The 20,627-nt window shown below is 48.2% G+C and overlaps 2 protein-coding genes across 3 annotated transcripts; both read left to right on the top strand.

Moving 5' to 3' along the window:
- Positions 1–174: 174 nt before the first annotated feature.
- On the top strand, positions 175–9,205 carry ppp1r21 (protein phosphatase 1, regulatory subunit 21). 2 transcript variants are annotated; one of them, XM_003964200.3, is made up of 22 exons: positions 175–849; positions 1,545–1,613; positions 1,791–1,937; positions 2,054–2,155; positions 2,243–2,407; positions 2,496–2,554; positions 2,654–2,748; positions 2,900–2,952; positions 3,249–3,398; positions 3,487–3,588; positions 3,679–3,767; positions 3,848–3,984; positions 4,095–4,187; positions 4,296–4,423; positions 4,795–4,944; positions 5,086–5,178; positions 5,774–6,028; positions 6,242–6,277; positions 6,383–6,499; positions 7,229–7,327; positions 7,404–7,532; positions 8,019–9,205. In XM_003964200.3, exons 1-22 carry the CDS (start codon positions 790–792, stop codon positions 8,046–8,048), a joined length of 2,358 nt encoding a protein of 785 aa, XP_003964249.2. In that variant the 5' UTR covers positions 175–789; the 3' UTR covers positions 8,049–9,205. The 2 variants fall into 2 exon arrangements, with proteins under 2 accessions (XP_003964249.2, XP_011601747.1); XM_011603445.2 differs by having other exon boundaries at positions 1,791–1,955.
- A 751-nt stretch (positions 9,206–9,956) lies between these two features.
- Positions 9,957–20,433, top strand: ston1 (stonin 1). Its single transcript, XM_011603446.2, has 11 exons — positions 9,957–10,102; positions 13,242–15,185; positions 15,355–15,557; positions 17,619–17,720; positions 17,818–17,941; positions 18,114–18,166; positions 18,373–18,466; positions 18,543–19,105; positions 19,526–19,753; positions 19,820–19,909; positions 19,983–20,433. The coding sequence occupies exons 2-11, from the start codon at positions 13,325–13,327 to the stop codon at positions 20,088–20,090; spliced, it is 3,426 nt and encodes a 1,141-aa protein (XP_011601748.2). The 5' UTR covers positions 9,957–10,102; positions 13,242–13,324; the 3' UTR covers positions 20,091–20,433.
- Positions 20,434–20,627: the final 194 nt, after the last annotated feature.

Below are 20,627 nucleotides of genomic sequence, written 5' to 3'. Positions count from 1 at the left end.
GACTATTGCTTTTCCAGTAAAATTAGGCTTGATACACGCTGAAACCAAATGCTTACAATATGTATTCACAAATAGATAAAATTAGATCGGAACCTTTATTCGCTATACCGGAATCATAAATCATTCGCGGACACTAGAGGGCGCCCTAAGTCCCGCCCCTGACATGTCACGTGAACTTTCACTTCGGCGTCTGTTTCCGGTCGCCTCGTCTCTTCAGGGTGTAAGCGGCTTAAAAAAAAGAAAGTATTCTGCACATTAATCGATTGACAGCTCTTTTTTACTAGATTATCATAAAACAAATGAATTCTTTTATTCGGTTTGCAAATACAGTCGTTTACACGGATGCAGGGATACAGAATGGCCTATAATTGGTGTCCTTTGTTGGCATTTGTTATGCTAACATAGCTATTAGCCCAGTCGGCTAGCATCAAGGCTACTGGTGCTACATTAAAACGGGTCGCTGTCAAGTCGGGAGCACATCCGGCTAAAGAAATTAGCATACATCAGATAACCAGCAACCGGTTGTGATTCTGCCACACTCACCGCATGTTTTATTTCACGATGTATTTGTGGGCAGTCGAAGAAAATGAGGGAGCCAGCATCTTTGAAGAAGCTAGTTAACTTGTAATAACGGTGAGCTGGCTAATTGGAGGTTGCCAGGTAGTAGCTCAGGCTTTAGGAAGAAGTGCAGATAGCGGTGCCGGCTAAGCTAACTGGACAAGCAGCAACCCGACGACTGGCACCGTTTAAAAGCATCATATATCATCGACGGGAAGGTTTCCACCAGCAATGGCTAACGTTACAGACCTGCAGACGAAATATAGCAAGTTGGCACAGGAGTACTCCAAGGTAAACCCTTTCCTCTCCAGATTAGTGGTTATTACAGCTGACATTAAAGCTGTCCTGACAGCACAGGACCACATTCGTTATTAACACTAAATGTTCACCCATTTTGACGTGTTTGCAGGGTTCACAATTCTGTACTGTTGAAGTTTAAACTCCATGTTACCGACCCATTATTGCAAAGTTTAAAGCGACCAAAGTCTTCTATTTATTGAGGTTGCGGAAGCAAAGATCAGGAAATTGGCATTAAATGTGGCCTCCGAGCAACTGTAAATACATCTAAATATGCACCCAGGTATCATTCAGCGATGAAAAAGAGTTTAAAAACTCTTAAAATCCTGTTTTGAGTGCTACAACCCATTAACTGATTGTGTTTCTGTGTCAGCTGACAGCTTGTGGAGTGTGTGACGCTTCCTGTTCAAATCTGATCGGCAGCACATTTCCTGCTCAAAAAGAGCTGACAAATGGAACTCTGACAAGTGCAGTTGTAGCTTAATTATTACTCCGTTTTACTGCTGCTGTCCTGGTTTGCAAACCCACCTTGACGTGGTTGTCTGTTGCCTTGTGGTGAATATCTGAAGGTTCGAGCAAACCTCACATCCAGCTCGTTGTGGGAAACCTGTGGTCTGTTTAGAGCTGAAAATCACCTGGAAATCTCAGTCTGGTCAAATGTCACGTGCTGTTTTTCTTTGTTTTCACAGCTCCGCGCTCAGAACCAGGTTCTGAAAAAGGCCGTCGTAGATGAACAGGCCAACTGTGTCTCCCTCAAGGTAGAATGCTGCAGTCACAGTGGCACTCAGCAGTAGAAAAGTTGAATTATTACATGAGCCATAATTGTCTCCGTGCAATTATGGCGTCATAAAATGTATTAACAGCCAACCGGCGCCATTGTTTACTTCATATCCTGGTTTCTCGCTGTGATTTTTGCTTCTTCTGAACCTGAACAGGACCAGTTAAAGCAGAGGGACCAGAGCCTGAGGAAGCAGGAGCAGGAGATGGACAGTCTCAGCTTCAGGAACCAACAGTTGGCCAAGAGGGTGGAGCTGCTGCAGGAGGAGCTCGCTGTGTGTGAGGCCAAAGGCAAAAAGGGGAAGGTGATCCAGGCTTGTGTGGTGTGTTAGCTGGTCGTGCATTTACCCTTCCAGGACGAATCTAAAGTCGTCCTGAAGCGAAAACAAAAAACCGAGGCTCGTTTTGTATCGCCCTGCAGAACAAGGGCGACTCTCCCTCACAGCACGCCCTGGAGACCAAGAACGTGTTTGACGAGGACCTGCAAAAAAAGATCGAAGAAAATGAACGACTTCACATCCAGGTAAGCCCCCGGCTCCGGCCCCTATTGTTTTAAAACTCCACCGTACTGTCGAGACCTTGCATTTATCCTGCTGGATGGGGGATCCAGTTTTATGAAGCAGACGAGCTGCACAAGAGGCAGGAGGCCCAGCTGAGGGCCCGACTGCAGGAGCTGGAGAGGGAGGCGGAGCAGCACCAGGACGCCGTCAACGGGCTCAACACAAAGTACACGGACACAATCGAGAGGCTGCATAGCGACAAAGCGCGATTAGAGGTGAGGGCATCAACGGACTGAAGCTAACTGATGTGAGCTAATTATCAGGCATGTTTACAACACTTTAACACTTCGTACCGTTTTACAGCTGAAAACACAGACCATGGAGAGGGAAGCACAGGAGTGCCGCATGCGAGCGGAAGACTGGTACTTTCATCCTTCACACTGGCTGCTTTGAGATTAATTAACCAGTTAGGCTGCAGAACCTGAGCTGTTTAACCGGAGTTTTCGCTCCCGTCTCTGCAGCCAGCAGCAGCTGAGGCGGTGCCAGACGGAGCTGAGCAGGCAGGTGAAGCAAAGCAGCAGCGTTATCCAGGAAAAAGTGCCCTTCAACGACACCAGTGAGTACCTGAGCCCACGCCTGCCTTCGTACCGGGGCCCAGGAGTAGAGCGGGAGGCGTCTGTTCAACACGGACGGGCCGACGGCTCCACCGCTCCGGTCCATAGAATCAAGTCTCTTCTGCTCACTGCTCTTCTCCTTCGTTCCTGCAGAATTCGTCCACTACAACAGCCTCAATGTCCCTCCACACAATCGAAGGCATCAGGTGTGTGTGTGTGTGTGTCTGTGTGTGTTCGGGGGGAACCATTGCTTCACTTTTCCTTTTTTTTGTTTACCTTAAATTTCCAATTTGTATGTTTCTCATCTTCTCAACGTGGTCACGTCAGACGAACAGACATTATCCATTTATCCATTATCCATATTCTCTTTAAGCTTTAAGTTTAACGTCCCACGCCATAAACCTGCGGTCATCAAAGCTAACAGAGGTTTTAATACAGTGTAAATGGAGCAAATTTAGAAGTTCAAACTTAAGAAAAGTGCTTTTCTTTCATGTTGTTCCAGCTTAAAGCCCGGGATGTGGTGGGACAGGCGCTGAGCTTTATCCAGGACCTCGTGGCCGCTCTGTTGAACTTCCATTCCTACACAGAACAAAGAGTTCACATCTACCCCCGAGACTCTTCTATCGAGCCCATCTCTGCCCTCAACCAGAAGGTGAAGCCTCCTCAGGCAGAACTGTCGTTAATGAAAGGATCCCTTGAGTGAGTATTCCTGATTTACCCTGGAATTCCTCTCCCACCAGTTTTCTCAGTACCTACATGAAAACGCAGCTTACGTGCGCCCCCTGGAGGAGAGCTTCCTGCAGTTACACCAAAGCATCACTGAGGACACTGTCACGGTCCTGGTGAGAGGGTTTTGTTTTTAACGTTGAAGCTGTTTCATTGATTTTTCCCTTTCGCTCTTCATCCTTGTCTCTTTCCGTTTTGCTTTGAAGGAAACTGTTGTCAAACTGAAGAGCTTTGCGGATCATTTCTCCTCTTACGTACAGTTTTTGAAAAAGATTCTCCCTTACCAGCTGAAAAGGTCCGTGCTGTGTGTGTGCGGTAATAGTGACCTGGAGCGCACGAGGCTGTGCTAACGGACGTCTCGTCTTTTCCTTTCAGTCTGGAGGAAGAGTGCGAGGCTCCTCTTTGCACCGCTGCCCTCACTGCCAAAAATCAGGAGTTACACGGCGACATGAAGAGAGTCACATCGATGTTTGAGAAACTGCAGAACTACATTAACGTTTTGGCCTTACCCAGTAAGTTAGCGCTCACATTGGGCTGAGACGAGCTCAGAGTTCTGTGACTGTGCCCTTCTCTAATGGGAGGGAAAGTGTGCGACTACTGTCCTTTTCTAAACGTGCCGCAGGTGTGTGTCAGGACGTGGTGCCGCAGAGCAGCACCTCGGCTGTTTTTACCCAGCTGGCGGGCTGCCTGCACAGTCTTCACGATGCCATTAAAGGTGAGCAGCCCCCTTTGTAGCCATCCGCTAACAGTTGACCCATCAGAATGTGGACACGGTGTTTTCTGCGTGACTTGACCCTGTTGTGTTCACGTTCTGTGTGCCCAGAGATGTCAAAGCACTATAATCAGAAGGCTGGTTTAGAGCAAGAGCTGCCCACGGTCACCCAGAAGCTCCTGACCACCTCAGAGTGCCTGCTCGGATCTTTAGGGTCTCTGACCAGCAGCACTGGAAAGGTACGTCCGACAGGGGGCAGGCTTTCCTAAGCATGAGCAGTGAGGTGTCTTCACTGTTACTGGATCATTTTATAGTTAGGCAGTAATGTGGAAACAGAATTTCATGATTCAGGTGGACAGGTAGTAGGTGTTCAAACATGCTGTTTAAATTCTCTGATTTGGATAAATGGTTTGTCTGGATGAATTGAGGATCAGGATTAAAAGGTCCATGCACACAAGCCGTCACACAATGCTTGGTGTCATATTGAGGGTGCGTTATTGCAGCGATCATGTGACCAGTTTGTCACTCGGGATGTCGCGTCAATTCCCTCTGGTGTGAATAGTGAGGACCTGCTCCCAGAACTGCAGGTTGTTTTTGTCCGTCTTTGCAGATCGCCACTTTCTTCAGCAACAACTTGGACTTCTTCACATCGCCAGCCTACAGCCCTAAAGGCAGCACCGTGGCCCTCAGCCCTCTGCAAGCAGAGACCATGCTAGCCAACAAGAAGAAAGCTTCGGCCTATATCAGTGCCATTAAAAAGGTTAGATGGTCTCTGCAGGAGTGGTTTATCCTCCTCTGACCACCTGCTTTTGAACATAATGGAACTAGTTGACACGAAGTTTGTTAAAATAATCGCTCCCTCCCTCCCTCCCTCTGCCTTTGTTCTCTCTCCCACCTTTAGCCCAGGCCACAGTCAGTTCCGTACAGCGAAGCCCTGTCGAATCGGCGTATTCTCACGAGCTCCACCGAGAGCAGAGAAGGTCTCACTCAGCAGGTACGTCAGTGCCTCGAAAAACTCTTTTCAGATCCCACTTCAGCGAATGAGAATCGATTTGTGCAAAGGGCACGTTTCATTTTCTCCCAAATGGGTCACACGTGGCCGGCGGCTACAGCGCCGCTGAACAAAGTAATCATGTGTGAATCACTATTGGCCGTCTTTGTTTGCACGGTGGAGTAAAAACAGAGGAGGGTTGCAACTGTTTGTGTGGTTCAAGCTGGAACGAGCAGAAGAGGCGCTTGCTCGTTAGCTGAGCGTCAGCAGCTCAAACCCTGAATCCGTCACCATGAAGCTCTGAAGCCTTCAGGCTCGACGAACATGTCAGAGGTGACCCCAGTGAGGCCCGATCGAGTGACCCAGACCCTCCTGACAGCTTTTATCTAATGTCTTTGTCATCATTTATTACTATTTATTTTGAGATCAGCCTCTCAAACCCTTCTTTTCCCACTTTATTACCTCAGTGGCGCACCAGGGAATCTACAAAATAAAAGCACTGCTAGTAAAATAAAAGAGAACATTGGATGGGAAATATGAATCGTATAGTTCTGCTTTCCCCACGAGCTCACTGTCGGCCCTTGTGGGACTCCTGCAGGTGCAGCAAAGCCTGGAGAAGATCGCCCGGCTGGAGCAGGAGAAGGAACACTGGCTCCTGGAGGCCCAGCTGGGGAAGGTGCGGCTGGAAAAGGAGAACCAGAGGATCGCAGACCTGGAAGCTCAGCTGGCCGCAGCTCTAGGGGGAAGTCTGGCTGCCCAGTCAGCGGCAGCCGGCACGCTCACGCAGAGCCACGAGGACACGGAGGCCGAGTCAACGGCTGCCGGGAAAGAGCTGACGCTGTGCACGAGCCTGGTGAGTGTGTGTTCCTCCAAGCGAAGCTTCTGCCTTTGAGTGTCGTCTTGTTTTTGTTTTCATGTGCTTCTCAGGCAAAGCTGTAACTTAGCTTAATTGGTATTTATGCTGTCCCGATCCAGAGCTTCGTGTCTGTGCGCTGCTCCGTCATTAGTGTTAACCTTTTAAAAAATGTCACGCATCACTCCACATCACTCTTTTTGCTGTCGCCAGGTGGGCATGTTGTGCACAACCCCTTCAGTCGAGCATGTGAGTTGTTTCACCATTGGCAAATGTGCTGCGTAAAATCAGTCAGCGGCGTGGGGAGACGTCCCTGGAAGGACGAGAATCCCGATGTTTGGTCTGTGCCTGCAGGTTGGAGACGAGGAGTCCAGAGAGCAGCTGATCAAGACTCACTACATGGCCAGAGTGGGGGAGCTCACCACCCAGCTCCAGATCTCAGACAGCAAAGCCGTGCACTTCCACTCCGAGGTGAAGCTCCTACGGGGATCTTCTGTCCAACTCGCCAGCCCGTTTCTGAACAAAGAGGTTCCGAGCGAGTAGAGAATAAACGCGCCCCCTGCTCTCATGTCTAACAGTACATGTGGCGCCTCGCATTTCTAGTTTTTCGATTCCGCTGAATGCGAAGAATCCTCTCATTGGAATTCCCCATTTGAATCTCTTCCTTTAAAAGCACAAAATCAGCAAAGCAGTCATGAGCAATGAAGAATGACTGACCTAATCAAAGAAAAGTCTGGTGGGATTGGACCCATGATAGCTTCAGGAGACCACGAATGTGTCTCCAGTGATTATAGACTAAAGGCTGTCTAGTCTATACAGTCAGTCTAGACTGTGTCTGTCACCACGGACGCGCCCTCCCCTCGGGGAATCGGGACGGTGGCCACTTTACGCTGTGGGGCCGTTTCTGCAGGTCCTGGAAGGCTCAGGAAGGTGTCCAGGATTATATAAATATGTGCTGCCACTGTCCTGATCAAAGTTCACCAAGACTGAACTAAAGCAAGGTGGATGTTCTAGATGTTCTAGTTCATGTCCTTCGGGCCGAGGGAGGATTTGTAGCTGGTTACCACCAAGGGTGGATCATTTGAGAGGGTAATTAATACAAAACTGGATGTATAGCTGGGTTCTCAGGGTAATATTTCCCTTTTTTATCAAACCTAGGTGACGGATATAGTACTTTAACTTCCCTTTTCCTCATTCTAGTGTCGAGCTTTGGCCAAGAGATTAGCTATTGCAGAGAAATCCCGAGAGTCTCTGAGCGAGGACGTCAAACGGGCCAACCAGAACATCACGCGCTTGCAGGTACGTCGGCACGGTTTCCTCGCACGCCGGCGGCAGCCGGGCCGAGCTGACGCCGCGGCCTCTCTCTCTCGCGCAGGACGAGCTGACTACGACGAAGAGGAGCTACGAAGACCAGCTGAGCATGATGAGCGACCACCTGTGCAGCATGAACGAGACCCTGAGCAAGCAGAGGGAGGAGATCGACACGCTCAAACTGGGCAGCAAGGTCGGGAAATCATTTCGATTCCGGAGTCTTTCAATGGTTCGTTCCCTTTCTGTCAACATTAGCCGAGGAATAAACGTAAAAGGGAGCGTGAAAGATCGCCGTGACATAGAGTCTCCGCCGGATACCAGGTGGCACCGAGCGCCGCTGCCGTTTCCGCGGCGCCTGATGGGAAAAGCACCCGCTGGAGCCGTCTGGAAAAGTCGTTAAGTCGCAGAAAGCGAAGCGGCGGCCGGCGCTGGCGGCGTGTTGCTTCATGCGCACGCAGGCAGCTGCGTTTTGTGAAAGTGGCAGGAAAGAACATGTTCGAGAGCTCAGAGTAGTCATTTTCTCTTAAAGGTCTCGGACCAGCCTCCACACGTTCTTAGGTGAATGAATGCAAAATCGGACGGTCTTTATTGCCCCTGAATGCATCCCATCTGAACAAGCCCAGCGGTGACTTTTAAACTGTTTGCTGAACTAAACTTGAGCATTTTCTGTTGCTTTTAGGGAAATGCCAAAAAGAACAAAGGACGTTAAAGCCGCCTTTGAGGCTGTGGTTCCACCTGACTTCCTGCACCCCACCTTCGTCTGTAAAGACCCATACTTTTGTCCACAGGAGCCTCCTCTTCTGTCAGGCACTCGCAGTACAAGCGACCATTGAGCCGAGGCTCTTACACTTCTGACTGAGGAGCTTTTCTTTCTTGTTTTGTTACCTTTCAGCGTGACGGCAGCAGTTTTAACGGGACTTTCATTAAACGAAAAAAAAAAAAAAAACATGCAGCAGAAGCTGTTTAAGTGGGAGAGAAGCAGCTTTTTCTCAAAAGGGACAGTAAAAACTCTGAAGTCAAGACTTGAAGACCAAACCCTGTTAATCACCGTGTGTGTGTGTGTGTGTGTGTGTGTGTGACACGAGCTGCATTGTCATTGTTCATCTTTTCATCTGCTTGGTGCTGTTATTGTGTTACTTTGCTTTAAAGGCTAGTTTTGCGTTTACACTTAATTCAATATATGCTTGTTCAAGTGGCCCCCTGTCTGTTTGCATATAGAAAGGAAAATCCTCATAACACAGATTTGTCTAAAAATTCCAAGGGCTTTTAAAACTAGGAGCAACACACTTGAACTTTGCCATTTGGAAACCTGAAACAAAGGAGGTACTCCAAGCACTGATTCGCCCTGCATGTTTACCGGGACGGGACAGGACAGCACGGACAAGCCGGAGCTCGTGAAACCGTGCTCACCTGTCTCTGATGCATCTGCAACGCTCTTTGTTTCTAATCACCAAAGTCAGTCGCACCTCCAGGCAGAAGCCTGACGTGGCGCCGAGGTCTCTTCACCTTGGAGAGTGTCTGGACAGAAAGGGTTCATGTGAATATACGTGTAAAGGAAATCATGATACTGCCGGACTGTAATTTCTAATATATATCCGTGTACACAAAGACTTGTAGTCATGTTCCAGAGGATTCTGGGTAATTTGCCTGGAAGATGAGGTTGCTGTGAAGTGTCGGATTCGTGATTTAAGAGTTTCTGGCCTGTCGTGACACGTGCTCAGACGCCCACACTGCCACTCGTTCATGCCTCCGGTCAGCCTCGGCCCCCAGAGATTGAAGAACGTTCTTGTTTTCCCAGCGTGAGGTGTTCAGGAACACATCATAAATGTGCAGATAAAATAAAATAAAACACACGTTTGTCCGTCAGGTTTGATTTATGGTTTTCTTCAAAATGTCCGCGCTGTCTCTTCCCTGTTTGGTTTCATAGAAAGGGAATTGAAATTTACCAGTGGAAAACACCCTTGAACACACCCTCCCAACTGGGAAATACTGCTGCACAGCTCCAGGATTACATTTTAATGTCGTCACTTTGCTTTGGAAGGAGAACTATTTTCTCATTCTACGTGTACTCGCACTGTTTTTATGCATTCGTGGAGCTGTCTTTAACCTACAGAGATCAGTCATCACCACCTCCTCTGTAGGTAAATCAGGTATTTAAAAACTGCAAGAATATACAAGAAATCTTGGGTAAAAAGATATTTTGGTGAAAATTAAAATTATTCCATAGCAACTGCATGGATTCGCTCCATTAGAAATTAATTGACAGATTCCACCTTAAATCATCTGTGAAACATTCCATTAATTGAAGAGATTTTCATTCACTTTTTAGCTTTATTTAATTGCACAACCCCGTTTCAAAGCCCGCGTTTATCATGTAAAATGAAGATGTGACTATATAATTCCCAATCATTAATTGGTTCTTTATGACGTTAGAATTAAAAAAAATGCACCTCCATCTATATAAAATAAATAATCACCGCACAAACACAAGCTTGTACAAATAAAAACGTCTCCAATAAAGAAATGAGTGATTTGAAATGAATAAACTGGATTCTATTTTCCCCTCCGACGCATCGGCGTAAGCGTCCATTTCCTGATACTGACATTTCCCACGCTCGTGAAGGCACCACTGCGACGCGGTGTTGTGTTTTCGGACCGTCTGTGAACCCGGGAGAGGAAAACTCCCAGGATTTACACTCTGCCATTTTGAGCAAAACCGGTCGACATGTCATGGCCCAAACAAGCGAAGCGGCTCTGAGATAAGTGAGTATGCCTCTCTTGTGCTTACGGCCGGGTGTGTTCGGTAGAGGACCGTGGAAGCCCCGCGAATAATCGACTTTAAAAGTTTCCACGGCTGGACGTGAATGGCGCTCAGCGCCACTTCTGCAGAGTAGCGACCCAAAGTAACGCAGCGGTAACTTTACTCTTAACTTTGCTTATATCAAAACAAAAGTGGAATAGTGATTCCCGAAAGTGGGCCCCTGTGTCCCGGGACACGGGCTTGGCTCTGCTGCGGGCTGACAGCATGCGGGAACTGTTTTCTTTCTCCAGCCTGGGTCGGTGGGGGGGGGGGGGGGGGGACCCGGTAACTCATGTGCCTCTGTTTTTTTTCCCTGGTATTTACTGACACCATGCTAGAAAAATGCGTTTTAAACCATTTAGTGTTGTCAGCCAGGATAAATACTTGTTGACACCTACAACATAATGGACAAAAACTCACGAGAGCGGAGAAAAGTTGTCCAGGGTTTCTGTTATAAAACTGTGGTTGAGTAACTTTAGCCAACTCAGAAAAAGGCTGAAGTTCCTCAAGCAGGGAAGTGTTGAGTTACAGTTATGGTTCATGAATTTGAAGGAGACTTTAAAAATATGACATGTTTACCTTCCCTAAATGGCTGCAATCACAATGAATCAGAGATGCTTGTGGAAACTCGAGCCCAGTGGATGGAAAAGGTGTCTCTCTCATTCGTTTCTGCCTATTTCTCTCCCCCCTCACATGTTTATTTTAGACGGAACAGAACCTTCCATCAGATGTAGTGAGACCTGGAAGTATGACAGCGAGCGGGTTATGGGCGGGTGGATTGAACTGGAGATTCCCGGTGGAACTCCAGGAAGCATCTGTCCTCCACTTCAAATATGATTGAAAAGCAGCACTTTTGTTGTCCCACACCAGTTTCCTCTCTGTTATCGCGTGCGAGGCCGCTGTTCCTGTCCACGTGTATCAGGCTTCATTTCTTCTCCGTCTCATCAGTAAATTCAGCAACTGCAGTCGGGACCGTTTCACACTGGCCCCAGTGAACTCATATACGGTCAAATCAGGATGGATTTGGAGTAAAATGTGCTTTCCCCAAGCTGTCGCGTGTATTTGCACGTGATATTCCCGCGCACGTCTTTGTTTCCCATCTGTAATTGGATCTGTCTGGACTTTTTGGCTGGCCTATTTTAAAGTTTGTGGTATCTGAAAACACAGTGTGACACAAAACTGGTTAATAATTAAGAGAAAATGGCTTTGAGCAGTAGAATCCGCAGGGCGTGCGTGCGTGCACGGTGCCAAGCCCAGATTTCACAAGGGCAGGTAGTAATTTCAGCGTGTGGCAGTAACTTGTGACAGAAATCTTGACATACAGCCCGTGGTAATTGCAGCGCTGCGTTTTACAGCGTTTATTAAAGCCTCGGAGGTTTGGAAGCGGCAGCGGCGTCCCGCTGGAGGACCTTCGAGGCCGAGGGCATGACCTTCAAGTCTGCTGTGTTTTGAGATCAGACTGGACATCATTAAGATAATATTTGTTGCTGGTCCACGTAAATATAGCAGGCTGGTATTTCCTGTGTGCAAAGCTGCTGCTCCCAGTGGAATCCCAGGAATGTGTTCTTTTGTCCTCTGTGGATTTTGCAAAGTCCCGTTTCTGGACTCTACAGTTCGGGGAAGAGATGGCCGTGTGGAAAGGAGGATAAAGGCCTGTCGGTGACCTCCCCCCCCCCACGGAGAGGTCACCCTCCTCCTCGCCAGTGTAATTGTAGCAAAGTGGCTCCGTTGATGTGGAGGGACGCGCCCGTGCTGCTGCCAACATCATCTCATTACAGAGATGTTTCCCAGCATTGCTGACAGTCCGCCGCCCCGGATCACAATCCTCGCGTCCCTCTTTATTTATAGCTCCAGAAACTTGCCACTGGATGTCTCCTTTACCGCTCCGATGCTGCGATCCGGCTGGGAAGATGGAGGCTGTCACTGAAGCCGCCTTTCTGGATTCAATTATTGTTTTGGTTTTGAACTTCTCTGTGGTCTCTGAGCTGAGCGGAGCCACGAATGAAACGCACAACGGCATGAATATTGAGCGCCTGCTGGTTATTTAGTGCCAGAACACCCGATGAATACAGGTGTCCCATCGAAGAGGGCGGGAGGCTAATGTTGCAGCGATATCGCGCACGTTTAACTGGGAGCGAGCTACCGCGTCTGATTTTACCTGAATCTGGCCGCTGGCCTCGTGCTGGTTAATGAGGCGTGATATCTGCTGCCGTGGCTGAATCTCTCACGCACTTTAGCTCAGGCTGTTGAGTTAAAGCTGTTTATTCATACACAAGTTATGGAAATCAGGCTCTCGGGTTTAATAAGAGTGAACTTCTTAAAGGAAGAATCTGATTTTCTATATTAAGCACATCACTGTAATATCAATCTTGCTAATCTGTTACCAGGAAATGATCTGCGTTCTCTGCTATCACGTCTCCTGCCTGTGTTATTTGCAGCATGAATCTGAAACAGGAAGACATTAAATCAGTTAATAACATCCAGAATTTTACAGGCCGCATGGGAAACGCAGTTCAAGTGAGAACACTGTCAGTGCGGCTCACATAAGGGTCAGGATCAGTGTTTCATCCGGCATTTTTAGGCCCCATTTCTGCTTCGTGCCACCGTTTCTAACAGCTGCCCAAGTTACAGTTCATAGAAATTAAAATTTGCACCGAGGTCCTGCGTAATGAATAAATCGTCAGGAACCTAACACAAAAATCCTCTTCCTGGAGCATCGACGGTGTTGAGGAGAAGCTACTCTGTCTTCTTTTACTGCTCATCGATGTCGTTCCAGCTCCGTAGACGTGTTCCATTGGCATTCTGGATGGTTTTATTCACTGCTAATTTGTGAATTTCCCCCAAAGACGGATAATAAAGCTTTACAGTTCTGGTTATGTGTGCCAGACCAAGCTGGGAAATCCCGCTGTTACTTCTCCTTTGATAATTTAACTATTAACAATGAACAAAATGGCTCCCAGGTTCTCCAGATCAGCCTGGATTTAAATTTTTAATAGGCCTTTTTAAGCGCGGGTGTTGTATTCATACATCCCTACACTGATTTGTTTTATACTGCTGAATATGTCTAGTTTCTCTTTCATATTCCACCTCTTTTTTTTGCAGGGGAGAAGCTCTGTGAAGTGGGCTACAGTCAATGTGGTAAAAGAGGAATCTCCCTTTGAACTGGTCAACATTCCTCTTCGGCCATGTGCTCCACAAACCATTCCAACTGGGTCACATTTGAAGACGACAACACACCATTCTCCTCTCCTCAGAAGGCCACGCCGTCCCCCGGGAACATCAAAACATCAATACCGCGCCCCAATGGTCTGAAACTAGTGCTTCCTCCGATCAGAGACACCTCGTGGAGCTTCACTAGCTCCCTAGAATCCCCTCAAAGTCACTCAAATCTGAATGAGAGTTCCTGTGTACCATGTAACACACCTTTTTGCACTCCCGTGAGTGGGGTCCCCACTAACACCTCCTCCCCGTTTTATTCCAACACGTGGGAAAAGCACGAGTTCTTCCGGAGTTGCTCCAGTACCTCCACCGGTTCTGTTTCCTCTACTGCCCTAGAAGCACTGACTCAGACCTCAGATGGACCAAGCCCATTTCCTTCTTTCCAAGGGAACTCGGGACACTATAACCCCTTCTGGAATGGGTCTAGTTTCAGTGAGGATGTTGATAGCTCCTCTTCAGACTCGGAATCGGAGAAGAGCCTACCCCGTTTCTTTATTCGGACCAAAGAGGGAGAGAAAGACCAACTCCAGAGCTCCTTCTCCTTCATCTGCCACAAACTGGAAGGCCTGCGAGCAGACACGGACCAAGTGGCGGAGACGGAACACGATGCAGAGAGGCAGCTAAGTGGCAGGAACGAGATCTTCACGGAGGGATCCTCCCAGTTGGTTCCTCGGGGTCTGTTCCGCAGTCAGAAGAGAGACGGCTGGCCTGTCCTGATTAGAATTCCAGAGAAAAAGAACCGCATGTCCTCTCGACAGTGGGGTCCGATCTATCTCCGTTTGCTGCCGGGAGGGGTTCTGCAGATGTACTATGAGAAGGGCCTAGAGAGGCCCTACAAGGAGTTCCAGCTGCTCCCTCAGTGCAGGGTCTCGGATCTTAAAGTGGAAAGCTACAGCGAGCCACGCAAGGTCCTCACCCTCAAGGTGGAGCTTTTTTCATACACTGAAAGGAAACGCTACCACCCCAAGCTGGAGGTCGCCCATGAGCCAGAGGTGGAACAGCTGCTCAAGCTTGGCTCCACTGTGCACGCTGACATGGAGGACCTGGCTCTCTCCATGGAGGAGGAGATTTTCAAACTGCCGCCGCCCCACCAACCCCGGCGGCACTACGAGGCGGAGGAGCTGTCGCTGCAGATCACCGATCACATCTGGATACAACTGGACACGTGTGGAAAGGTCATGGCGCGGACGGCACTCACCCAGATCCACTGTCTGGCTTTTCTGAACGGACCAGGGGATTGTTTCCTGGCCCTCAATGATCTGGGCCTGCTGCGCTTCGACTCCAGCTATGGGTCCGAGGAGGGCGGCGAACTGTGGATGGAGATCGCCGACTGCTGTTTTCACAGATGCGTGGACGAGTCCGAGTTCCACAGGTGTCGACTGCTTAAGTTCTCACCCCCGGAGGCCTGCAGGGCAGAGCTGATGCGGTACAAGACGGCCACGTTAGGTTGCACGGAGATGCCCTTCTCCATCAAAGCTGTGGTCACGGTCCAAGGCGCCTACGTGGAGCTTCAGGCCTTTCTCAACATGACGCCCTCGTTCCTGTCCTTCACGGGGGTGTCGGACGCGCACCCGCTGTGCGAGAACGTGGTTCTCCGCGTCCCAGTGCCGGCCAACTGGGTCAAAGTGACGCAGACGGTGGCCTTGCTCCGGCAGAGGTCGCTGAAGGCCCGCATGAACAGAAGCATGAACAGGAACGCCTGCCTGGGCGCCGTCAGCGCCAGCGACTCGCAGCCCGTCATGCAAGTGTCAGTCGGGACGGTCAAGTATGAGGATGTGTACTCGGCCATTGTTTGGAGGATCGACAGACTGCCGGCAAAGAACACGGGTAACTCCTGCATCTAAGTATTTATTTGTCCAGAATGTGCACGTTATTCAGTGCTACATGCTACATGCTACATGCTACATGCACGTAGCTGCAGCTCCAGGGTCGTGCTGTGTGTAGAAGCCCAGCTCGCCACCTCGGTTGTGCTCAGCCTTTGATTCTCCCTTCGCAGCGGTGGATCATCCCCATTCCTTCTCCTGTAAGCTGGAGCTGGGCTCTGACCAGGAAATTCCGAGCAACTGGTACCCTTTCGTCACCATGGAGTGTGAAATCATGGGCGCAGTCGTCTCCCAGACCAGGGTGAAGTCACTGGGCACCAGCAGCGACATGCAGCCGCAGAAGCACGTGACCAGCTGGACGCGCTACCACTGTCAGGTGAGGCGGGCGGCGCCCTGCAAACACGCTCGTTCGAAATCCGTTACCCGTTAAGCACTTTCCCCCTCTTTTAGGTGGAAGTAGAAAAGAAATGGATCGACACAGAGTCCCAGAGGCAGTCTGGCTGTACGACACAGTGACGCTTTGGTCCGAGACATTTTCCTCACGGCGCTAAAGGAGAAGCAATATTGAACAGATCCAAGGGTGATGAGGGCATTTCTGCTTACTGCTGGTGTGAACTTCCTCTAATTAGACGTAGCCTCGTAGTGTTTCTCACGAGATGAAATAACTCTGCATCCTTGACCCTCGACCGTCGGGGCCTAACAGCTCATGGTGTTCTTGTTTTTTTTTGCCTAGCACTTTACATCTAATAGTTTAATTAACTTTAAAATAACAATCTACGTACTGTATATAAGCTTGCATTGTCTGCACTGTCCTCCAGAGTGATTGGCATCCTTTATAAATGCGTGCTGTACGGGTTTTATCAGATAAAGAGCTTAGATAATGAGCAATAGTTACTGTCACTGAGAAAAGTTCATTATTGTTGGATTTTTTTTTTCTTTTGTTGCTCTGATATATTTAAAAGCTAAGCTGACGTTGGATCGTTAAAGAGAAAACAAACATGAAGTGAATTAATTACAGTTATCAGGACAATCTGATGAATCAGATTCAGAACATGTCAATAACCATCGCTTTACTTTTGTTGTTTATCTCTTTTTTTGCCCACTTTATGCCAATTTTGTATTCTGCAAGACTGTAATTTTAGCTAAGCAAACTACCACTGCCACTGGGTTGTCAGCCAGGTTTGTGAGACAAGATTTAAACAGACCTGGCTAAAGTTGGACATCATGAACATGAAGAGTAAAGATTTAATTAAACCTGCTGTACTTGGTAATTATTCACATATGCTGTAATATTTCTCTTTTAAGTTCCTTCCTCTTTGATTTAAGTTGTTCCTTACCGATCAACCCATCTGGAGGCACTTTTCTTGGCAAATGCAATCATGTTTAATATGCAGTAAAAAAAAAATAGAACTTGTAATTTAGATTATTTTTAAATGTCATTAAGTCGGCGTTTGTGACGCAGCAGTGAGCAGCAGATAAATGACTTGTCAGGTATCTTTTGAGGGGCCCATCCTGCGTGTTATTTGAACTCGGCTTCCTGACTGCGTGCACATGTGGAGAAGTGCGATGACTTTCATCTCAGGAGGAGGAATCGCCTAATGAAATGTCTTTTCTCTTCCTCAGCAACGCATTCGACTTAATCTGTTGTAGGGGCGTCAGGATGAAGGTTATGGGCCCCGCAGCCACGGCTCGATGGCACGAGGGTTTTAGAATGAGAGATGAAAGGCCTTTGAACTCTGGGACACACAAAGATGGATCAGAACCTCTGAGCTCCCAGTTCTGATGAAACAAACAAAAAACAAGAATGAGGCGATGAACACTAACTGGCAAGGCTGCGATGGACAGAAATGGGTTCTCTTTATCAGTGTTCAATATCAATATTTCGAAGACATTCAGTAAAAACAGCTTTTTGTAAGAAGATTAAATGTAATACTGGAAATACTGAGAGACTGACGTCATTTCTGCGATGATTTATGGTGCATTTAAGGACATCTGGGAAATTCGCCCTCGCGCTATTCTGAGATGTGGCAAATGGGGCCATTAATTAACTCTCTTAAGCTGTGAGCACACTTTAAGTGCGTGGAAAGATGAAGGATTGTCGTTGTTTTAATCAAACCCGTGTTACAAAGCAACAACAACCAAAAAGCCGTAGTTACTTTCGCTCCCATGATTATGTCACCTTCACCTGTGTTGATTATTAGCACCTGCGTCGACGCTGCTCACGGAGTTGATGTAGACGAAACCAACTTTGTCATCGTTAACAGACGCTTAATGTTGCCAAAGGTTATTGTTTGAGGATCGAAGTCATTTTTTCATCTAAAACATGCTGACCAACACCGGACCGGTGGTAAACAAAGCTACTTTCCTTAATTTTGAAGAGTCTAGCTAGTTCAATCTACTCTCACAGTCGGCCCCAAAATGTCTTTTTATTATGCAGGCTAAAGTCTATTTGTCCATAATTGATGATGTGATTGAGAGTATAAGGGAGCTCTTCTTGGATGAGGGGCTTGAAGACCGCCTTGTGGACCATTTAAGACATGTAAGTTGTGTTCCTCCTGGCACAGTTGCGCAATATCAACCATCTTAGTCGGATGTGCGTTAGCAGGAGTCAGACAGAGGTGTCTTCTGCTCTGCAGCTCTGGGAATCAAAGATGATGCAGTCAAGAGCAATTGAAGACCTGAGGAAGGGCATCGTAAACCCGGCCAACTTCCTGCTGCAGCTCCCTGCCAACTACCGACGCGCCGACCAGGAGGCCGCAGGTAACAACCGCCTGGAATGAGACGCCTTTTTAAGCGTGTAGCCACCAGAGCACTAGTCTGGAGGATTACAGCTCACATTAGAGTTCACGTTACAGTTCACGTGTGTGTGTGTGTGTGTGTGTGTGTGTGTGTGTGTGTGTGTGTGTGTTCTGCTCCGTTTTTTCTCTGCCAGCATCAGTTGTGATCCCCTCCAGTCAGAATATCCACGGTTTCTCGAGGCTCAAGGCAAGTGCTTCCCAGTACATCTACTTCCAAATCTCCGGTCCATATCTGAATCGAAATCGGAACATTTTCATCGAACCCTGACTTCATTTTTCACACTGCACCACAGGAAAATTGAACCGCTTTTTGTTAGGTTTTAGGATTTTTTTTTAGTTTCTAATCGTATTTAAGCAGCTTTTTTACACTCATGTTTTCTTCATTCCCTGCAGAACAACTCGGAGACTCTTGCTACGTTTTCCCTCCCTGCTGGGCTGTCTTATCCCGTGCAGATCCCAGCAGGAGTCACGCTGCAGACAGCCTCTGGTAACGCACCTGTGTGGACTCTCCCGTCCGGGATTATAATTTGCATTAATTGAATGGCTCATTCTGCGTCATGTAGGGCAGCTCTACAAGGTCAACGTTCCTGTTGTGGTCACTCAATCTGCAGCAGGTCAGCAGGCTGCAGCCCAGCAGACACACAAAATCAGCGCGTGGAAGGAAGCGTCTGCCGCTCAGTTGGCCGCCATCTCTTCCTATCCCACTCGGCACCAGGAGGTGGAGCCATCCTCTGTTCAGGCTCCCTCTGTCACACCTCCCAGTGCAGTCCAGCCAAACACCGGCTCACCCTCCAGTCAGGAGAGCACCCTCCCTGTGCTGCCACCAGTCGCTCCTGCAGAGGCCCCACAGCTGAAGGATCTGCAGGCTCCGGAGCAGCAGGTGGCTCTAGATAAAAACGAGCCCGCTTCCCAAACGGAAGCGCTCAACCACAGCACGAACGAATCGCCCTGCAGTCAGTTATTAGACTTCCAGATCAGCACGTCGGAGCCTCTGACACAAGCGGAGCAGTCAAAGAGCAGCGACATCGACGACATCCTTAAGAGGGTTATTGAGGAGGAGCAGGAGAAAGCAGAGAAGGCCAGAGCAGCAGCCAAGACTGACAGCCAGTCTGAGGAGGTTCTCAGGGTAATTTGAATAATCACTGAGGAAATATCGTCATAGATTCTGCTGCGCTGCGTGCGTGCACGTAGTTGTGTATTTTGAGGATTAATCTCATTTACAGTTTTAATGAGGACTCCCATATCTGTTAAACATGTTTCTGAAGCCAGCAGTGGCCTCAAAAGCCTCTTAGGTTTTTGTTAATCCATCTTTTATGCTCAACCAACCGGCTACTGGTTGTATCTTGTATTTAAGAGATTATGTCTTCTGCTGATGAATATATATATTTCCCGCCCTCAATCTCAGTGTAAAGTGTGTAGGTGAGAGGATTAAGAGGATGTGTTGATGGAAGTTTGAATCCTAAAGTAGGTGGAAGTAACAGGAAGCATCGGATCGTAGGTTGTACTGATGCTAACAACGCTAACACTTCCTGTAATCCCCGCCAAGCTGGTCTACAGCTACAGCGACCTGTCGGACATCGTCCAGCTGGACGGCGCTGCCGACAACACCGACAGCGAGGAGGAAGAGACGGGCGCTCTGGAAGAGAACGACTTTCTTGGGATGATCAACGCCGAGGCCATAAAGGCCCTGCAGGAGGGCGAAGTGAGCAGCGACGACACCAGCGGCTCCACCAGCGGTGACAGCGCTGACGAACTGGCGAGTGTGGAGGACGAGGTGAGAGGCTCGTTAATCCTGCAAAAGCTTGCGTGCTTTCCCACAATGCACTCTGTTCTCCTTTAGGATCCTTTGAATTCAGGTGACGATGTGATCGAGCAGGACATCCCGGATCTCTTTGACACCGACAATGTCATCGTTTGCCAGTACGACAAAGTAGGCGGTCGTCTGTCAGTAATGGCGAGCGCTGGCGCCGACAGCGGGGGCTCTAACCTCCTTTCTGTCGCAGATTCACCGCAGCAAGAACCGCTGGAAGTTTCACCTTAAGGATGGAGTGATGTGCCACAGAGGCAGGGACTACGTGTTCTCTAAAGCTGTCGGGGAGGCAGAGTGGTAACGAGCGCGTGATAGGTGTGAAAATGTCACGCTGAGGAGAGAAAACAAAAGCATAGATGGATGTCGGCCTTTCTTTTTTTGGTTCTGTGTAATTAAAGATAGAGATAACTCGGTTTAAGCTGGCAATGTTTAAGATTTCCTGAGTTGTTTAAAAAGAAAAAAAGGACTTTGCTGTGTGTGTGTTGGCTTCATGCAGCTTTAATAATGCTTAATTTTCAAACATTTTTGTCCTTCAGACAATAAATCTTCCGTATCTGCAGACTCATGCACCATCTTATCGGCTGCACCGTAAAGGCTCATCATGTTCTCACTTTCTGGAGAAATAAAATAAGTTATAAAGGTCACCGTAGATAGTAACTGAACGGTAGAAAGGTAACCCTTTAGGAGCATTTAAAAAACTTGGGAAGATGTAGAAACGGTAACGGGCACACGAGGATGTTGGGGCAGAAATCTGGTGTGTTAATCTGATCTCTCAGATCTGCTGTTATCTGCTAACGATTATCCCATTATGATGTTTAAACGAGCGCCAGAAATCAAT

Source organism: Takifugu rubripes, chromosome 4 (assembly GCF_901000725.2).
Source record: "Takifugu rubripes chromosome 4, fTakRub1.2, whole genome shotgun sequence".
Lineage (NCBI taxonomy): Eukaryota > Metazoa > Chordata > Actinopteri > Tetraodontiformes > Tetraodontidae > Takifugu > Takifugu rubripes.
Note: the sequence above shows the minus strand (reverse complement) of the source record. Positions and strands in the feature narration are given on the sequence as shown.

Bases quoted from the DNA above. Each gene is read 5' to 3' on its own strand.
- ston1 (XM_011603446.2), top strand. From the start codon at position 13,325: ATGTGCTCCACAAACCATTCCAACTGGGTCACATTTGAAGACGACAAC. The intron at 17,942-18,113 runs GTAACAACCGCC...TTTCTCTGCCAG, and splicing joins CGCCGACCAGGAGGCCGCAG to CATCAGTTGTGATCCCCTCC. The intron at 19,754-19,819 runs GTGAGAGGCTCG...GTTCTCCTTTAG, and splicing joins TGGCGAGTGTGGAGGACGAG to GATCCTTTGAATTCAGGTGA.
- ppp1r21 (XM_011603445.2), top strand. From the start codon at position 790: ATGGCTAACGTTACAGACCTGCAGACGAAATATAGCAAGTTGGCACAG. The intron at 1,614-1,790 runs GTAGAATGCTGC...GAACCTGAACAG, and splicing joins CCAACTGTGTCTCCCTCAAG to GACCAGTTAAAGCAGAGGGA. The intron at 3,399-3,486 runs GTGAAGCCTCCT...CTCTCCCACCAG, and splicing joins TCTCTGCCCTCAACCAGAAG to TTTTCTCAGTACCTACATGA.